Consider the following 7,058-nt stretch of genomic DNA (forward strand, 5'->3'; position numbering starts at 1 on the left):
TCGATGAGATACATTAACAAGTGAGGTGTCGAATGAAAGCTTATAACCCAAGGGTGGTGTTAAAGGTGAGAAATTTGACTTCGGATTTCCGGTTTTAAAGTTGCAACGAAGTACTGCCTTAAAGTCACCAAAATAGAACAAGCTATATATTATTTGACGCGCCTTAGCAAGGCGAAAACAAATATATGCTTTCGGTTTCATGCCTGTCTGTCCGTCCGACTGTGTCCGCGAATACAACTCCTATGTTATTAAAAGAGATATGATGACCAATGATGCGTCGAATGAGAGCGGATAACCCAAAAAGGTGACGTGTGAAATTTTACCTTGGACTTCCGGTACAAGAGTTATAACCGAAAATACTGTTAAAGTTGCCGAAATATTACAACCGATATAGCAAGATGAGAACAAATGTATACTTTTGGTTTTTATTATATAATTTCCGGTTAAAAAGTTCTAACCGGAAGTGCCATATTATAATCGCAGAAATAGTACACATTATGTGATATAGCAATCGACGCGACGCCTACTGAAAAGTCGAGCTTTAATCAGCAGTTCAAGTTAGACGAAGAGTTGGAATATCGACTTCCGGTTCAACTTTCGGTCACGTTGGGTGAAAACCTAGGACTGACGAAGTCCAATTAGTTGTTAACATTCCATCACTTGACATTTCGATAAGTTCTTTCATTTTTGTTGGTATGTCAGCTTGTTAAAGAAGTTAAAAAGAATTGTCCAAAAAAGGATTTAGTATCCATCAGTTCTTGTCACGGCTGGTTTGAATTTTTTTACTCTTCGAAATTGCTGAAATATATCTACAGAGAGATTTTACATACCTTGTTTAATGGTTTTTTTTATGTAACTTTAATTTTTTTCTTTTATATTTAAGATGATAAGTCAACTAAAAATACACAAACTCCAGTTGCAGAGGAAGCTTCAAACACAGGTTTAAAGTGTGTTGCAATTTTGCCAGGAATAGGTTGTTACCAGGATTCGTCTTCTGATAATGACGACAGTTCAGATTCTGATGATGAACCATCACCATGTAGGCAAATAGATCTTCTAGGTAGAAAAATTGTAATAAAACAAGGTAAATATTTAAAAAAATGTATTAAATAATATGAATTTCTATTAAGTAAAGTTCCATAAAAATTACGTCGCTATTAGTACTTATGATAGGGGAGCCCAAGAAGCGGGGACTTTTGCAGTTACTCGTGCGCGTCAGAAAATCACACGGGCACACGGGGGAAAGCTTGTACCCTGTAAGTGCACCCCTACCATATATTGGCTCTTAATAAAGAGGAGTTTGTTAAGGAGGGTCCGAAAAAGAAAATATATCTTTAGAAAAACTTGAAATCGTCAGATTAAGATAAGATAACTTAAGTGCATGCAGAACAGTGTATATTTCGAAAATCTGACGATTTCAGCGGGGTGTAAGAAAATGGGCGTCACAAAGTTTCACAAAAAACGAATATTTTACAAAATGAACGTCAGATCGAAAAACTAAAAAATACGTGTTCAATAGTTTTCAAAAATCTATCGAATGATACAAAACACTACCCCCCACGGAGAGGGGTGGGGGGTAAATTTTAAATAGGAACTCAGCGATATTTCGCGAAATGAACATCAGAATATTTTTGAAAAAGCTATCGAATGACACCAAACATGACTTCCCACGGAGGTGGGAGTAGGTTACTTTAAATCTTATATAGGAGCCCCTATTTTTTATTGCAGATTTGGATGCCTTGAGTAAAAATAAGTAACTTTTATTCGAGACATTTTTTCGAATTATGGATAGATGCCGCTATAATCGCAAAAAACGATTGTTATAAAAGGAAAATTAAATTAAAAAATGGAAAGTCCCCACTAAAATGGAAAACTTAACTTTTTTGGTTTTAGAGCCTAATCTTCACAACCCAATAGGTCCCCATAACGCTTTAACAACTGCAAATTTAGCATCCTTGTCTCCCCTACTATTACATAGAGACCTATTTAAAAATCTACAGCATCTAGGAGCTGTAGATAGGAAATAATGGAAGTATCTAGTTGACTTTATTAGGGAAAATGACAATCCTTACCAGTGGGGTGACGAAGAGAGTTTCCTTTTTTTTTTTTTTTTCTAGTTTCTCAGTGTGCAGATATCGATATTGTGGGTGGTCATTTCTAGTAGTAGTGCAGTTACTGAAGGTGGATATGAGCTATTACCTCCGATTTCGTTGAACTTCCATCGATTTGCATAAAAATTGGTGAGTGCTTAGAGGGTATCTCAAGGAACAAAGGTGACATGGTGCCAACTTTCGCATTTACCCTGGGGGTGAATGCCACCCTTTCTCGGGGTGAAAATTATTTTATTAAGAATAACCCCATAATTCGATAGAGGGACAAATTCTAAGCAAATGTGTTATATAAAGTGATTAAAATAAGTCAAAACTCTTTGAGTTATTAATGATCAAAGAATTTAATTTTTCGAGAGAAAATGCATGTTTTTAACCGATTTTTCGCAAATAACTCAAAAACTATAAGTTTTTACAAAAAAGTTATTATTACCAAAATTGAATCTAATATAAAACGAAATAAACTCCTTACTAGAAAAACTTTTTAATGTTAACTAAAAGTGAGTTATAGGTAATTGAATTTATATTTTTTTCGGCGATTACCCAAATCTAAGTATTCAAGCTTAAATAACGGGAAAATGATGCACTTTATAACATAAACTTATTAAACATTTGTCAAAGTACTTAAAAATATCTATCAAATGAGCTCCCGAACGAGTCGATAGCTTTAAAATATATGCCTCAAAAAATTTTCAAAATTTATCTTTTAAAATTTTTCCAAAAAATGTTATTGTTTTTTTTTTTTTAATAACTCCGTTAATTTTTAAGATATCAGATTCAACTTAAAAACAACAACCACTTGAAAGTTAGTTACAAGGGCTATTAAACCACGTTAAACTTTATCTTTAAACCCCTTACTTTTTTTTAAATAAAAGGTTAAATGGCCCCGGTTACATGGTTCTTGTAGCAAAATTTAAGCTTTAAACGTTTCTATCTCGATTATTTTTTACTCTACGGAAATAGTAAAAAAGGTAAAATATTTTATACAGAAAAACTAAAATTTGGCTTAATATCATTTTTTGCGTATATTGAGTATTTTTGAAGTTATTATCAAAAGAAAATGAACATTACGATAATTTTAAAAAGTCCGATTTTTTTAAATTATTTCTTTTTTTTTCAAAAATATGCATTCTAAACCGGTCAAAACTGTTCAAATAATTACTTATGCCAATATAAAAAAATTCTTGTAAGGATTACCATAAATTTTAATTTTTGTGTAAATGGCATGTTTTATTTTTCACTTTTTCCTAAAAAATTCGATAGGGTTCTCTTATTTTCACCATAACTTGCTTAATTTTGATGCTAATAACTTCTTCTGGAGCTCATTTGATAGGTATTCCGAAGTACTTTGACAAGTAGTGTTTAGCAGATATATTTTATAAAATGCATCGTTTTCCCTTATTTAAGCTTGAATACTTAGATTTAAGTACTCGTCGAAAAAAATATACATTCAATTACCCATAACTCACTTTGAATTAACATTAGTTTAGTTCTTTAAGTGAGGAGTGTATTCAATTTTTTATTATCTTCAATTTTGGGAATAAATTTTTTTGAAAAAGCTTACAGTTTTTGAGTTATACGTGAAAAACAGCTTTAAAACATGTATTTTTTAAGAAAAAATAAAAAAATCTTTGATATTTAATAACTCAAAAAGTATTGATTTACATTAATAACTTTACATAACAAATTTTGGTTATAATTTGTTGCTCTATCGCCTTATGGTATTATTTTTAATAAAATAGTTTTCACCCCTGAGATGGGGTGGCACCTCCAGGGTAAAAGCGCAAGTTGGCATCATGTCACCTTTGTTCCTTGAGGTATCGTCTAACTACTCACTAATTTTCATGAAAATCGATGAAGGTTCAACGAAATCGGAGGTGAAAACTCATATCCACCTTCAGTGACTGCACTATAATAGTGTCTCCCGATCATTTTTTATTCACGATTTAATATTCCATCATGCTAATTTTAATTCGGTTTTCTCTCGTAGTCCTTTTCCCTGCTGATGTCTTCTTCGAATGTTCCCGTCATGTAACAGAGACTTTGTCGTCGGTTCTATGAACGTATTTGTTTTTTACCGGGGCAGGTACTGGATCCCCTTCAAACCTCCCCCTCCACCCTACTTTTGATTTCTAGCCCAGTCATCCTCCAAAAGATTTAAATAACCTACATAAATAAACAAACTTTCTATCAGTTTACAGTTGTCTGTCTTCTTCTTCTTCCTTCTTGTATGTAGGCTTTAAAGCCTGTTTCTTCTTCAATATTAGCCTCCTAAATTGCTTACGTTATCGCACCATCTTTTCCTTGGTCTGCCAATACTTCTTCGTCCATTTGGTGACTTATCTCGTGCTATTCGTACTATCCTATCCTCTGCCATTCTACTAATGTGTTTGTTCCACTCCTGTTTCCGTTTTGTCACCCATCCATTTATGTCTTCTACATTGCATGATCTTCTTATATTTTCGCTTCTCTCCCTATCCAACAGACTTTTCCCTGATATTCGTCGGAGTATTTTCATCTCTGTTGTTTCTAGTAGTCGTCTCGTTTTAGATGTGTCAGGTCTTGTCTCCGCCGTGTATGTCAATATAGGTCTAATTGCTGCTTTATAGATTCTTGCTTTTGTGTCTTGTCTTAGGTGTTTGTTCTTCCAGATTGTGTCATTAAGAGATCCCGCCGCTTTACTTGCTTTTAAGCTTTGTTGTCGTACTTCCTCTTGAACATCTCCGTAACTGGTTATATCTATTCGTAGATATCTAAACCTTGCTTCCTGCTTTATTATTTTCCCATCAATTTCGATTGTACATCGTAGTGGGTATTTAGATGTTGTCATACATTTGTTTTTTTTCTGCTGATATTATCATATTGTATTTCTTGGCTGTTATATTGAAGATGTGTGTTAATCTTTGGAGATCGTCTGTCTCGGCGATTAATGCGGCGTCGTCTGCATAACATAATATTTGGATTTCTTTGTTCCCCATTCTATAACCATGACCTTTACGTACTGCTTTTATTATTTCGTCCATTATTATATTAAAGAGCAGTGGGCTTATTATATTAAAGAGCAGTTGTCTGTCAATTTTGTCAATGGAACTTAGCAATTTTTACGAATATTACATTTTTAACTGATTATTATGAAATTCGATAATTTTTGGTATTATGTTTGTTTTATTAACTTCTGTATACATTCAGAAAATCCTGTTTTTAACCTTTAAATAATAAATTGATTTCTTTTTGTTGCAGCTGAAAGCAAATAGCCAACAATATGAGTGGACAAGGAAATGTACAGAAGTAAATGTTCACCACATAATTTTTCTAATGAAAATATGTTATGTTGTATGCGCATGTTGTATTTATAGAATATTAAAAATGTCAAATATTAAAAAAGAATGAAAAGTTTAATTAGATGTTTTTTATTGACGGTTTCTATATTTTATATTTTGCCGGTTTTTCATCTCCTACCGTACTGCTTATCTATACAGGGTGTCCTGGAAAATAGTGCGTTCCTTTAAGGTATGGAGAGAATACACAATTTAGAACAAAAAAGTCCTATACTATTTTTTTCTAAAGTTACCATTTCCAAAAAAAAAGATAACATTGTTTTCCATATACCTGTATTTTAATGTTTGGAAATTTGAATAAACTGGCAACATCGTACGCACTACGGAATAATAACATAATAAGAACTCGTTTGTGATTGTGATTTACAGTATTTAAAATAATCCAACCTAATAGTAGGTACTTATGTATTTACTATTTGTTTACTAAAATTATTTTCATTTGAAATGTATTGAAACACCTATTTCATAATTTTAAACGAAATAATTAAGTTGTACTTACTTGAAAATAATTATTATACCGAATAGATGTTCCAAGTAACCCACTTTCACAAACACCATTCATACGACGAAAATACCGGCAAAACATTTTGAAAGAAATTATAGTATGCCTCTCCATTTAGTGATCTGTCATAAATAATCAACTTAATAACATAATAGGTAATACACTCACGATTCGAAAACATTTTCGGCATTGACACTAAACAGGATTCTTTAAAACTATCTGTTTTCTATCTATTTACATGGGACTGTCTATGCTGAAAAATTTGCGTACCGCACATAGTTGTCAGATTTAAATTTGCATACCAAAATGTATTTTAATTTTTTGGTCAAACGGTTGCATTTAGAAAAGAATGTTATAAGAGTTTTTTGTTCTACATGGTGCCTTCTACATATACCTTTAAGGAACGCACTATTTTCCGGGACACCCTGTAGATCGAACCTATATTAAGTTATTCTAATTTAAGTCACAGATCTATTTTGGATTTCATACAACTACGTTAAATTTATTGTTTTTCGGGCCCCGCCGGGATTTAATCCGTGAATCCTCTAGACCAGGACTTCTCAAACTGTATGTCGCGTGTCCATACGACCGAGTCGAGTCGAGTAAGCACCGTGCGTACTGCGCATTTTGACATACATCGCGGGCCGCATGCTGTCGGCCAACTCATTCGACCTCTTCCCCCACCCGCATTCGCTGCTCACCAGCATGTTTATGTTATCATCATTTTCTTTGCCTTATCCCTATGCGGGGTCGGGTTCCCTAATTGCATTTCTCCACACAATTCTATCTTGGGTCATATCAATGTTAATCCCCTTTACCAACATGTCCTGCCTTATCGTCTCCCCCCAGGTCTTCTTTGGTCTTCTTCTCCTACTCCTTCCAGGAATCTGCACTTCAGCTATTCTTCGTATTGGGTTATTAACATCTCAACGTTGAACATGACCAAACCAGTGGCGACGCGTGACTTTTTCTAAAGTGTTACCAAACCTGATGTAAAAAAATCTTATTTAAAAAAAAATATTTTGAACCTCCCAAATATAAGTTTTTGTTTTCAATCCTGTGGGATAAAATTAAACAAATCACTATTCCCAAATTATATGTATGTAATTA

At 33.3% G+C, this 7,058-nt stretch overlaps 1 protein-coding gene across 2 annotated transcripts in view; it reads left to right on the plus strand.

The window, feature by feature from the left end:
• The window catches only part of LOC114330884 (PSME3-interacting protein), a 30,134-nt gene extending 24,627 nt beyond the window's left edge, over window positions 1-5,507 (plus strand). For both annotated transcript variants that reach the window (XM_028280304.2, XM_028280305.2), the window contains 2 exons: window positions 884-1,084; window positions 5,349-5,507. In XM_028280304.2, the coding sequence (XP_028136105.1) occupies window positions 884-1,084; window positions 5,349-5,362 (215 nt within the window). In that variant the 3' untranslated portion in view covers window positions 5,363-5,507. The remainder of the gene's footprint in view (window positions 1-883; window positions 1,085-5,348) is intronic.
• The last annotated feature ends 1,551 nt before the right edge of the window (window positions 5,508-7,058 follow it).

Source organism: Diabrotica virgifera, chromosome 2 (assembly GCF_917563875.1).
Source record: "Diabrotica virgifera virgifera chromosome 2, PGI_DIABVI_V3a".
Taxonomy (NCBI): Eukaryota; Metazoa; Arthropoda; class Insecta; order Coleoptera; family Chrysomelidae; genus Diabrotica; species Diabrotica virgifera.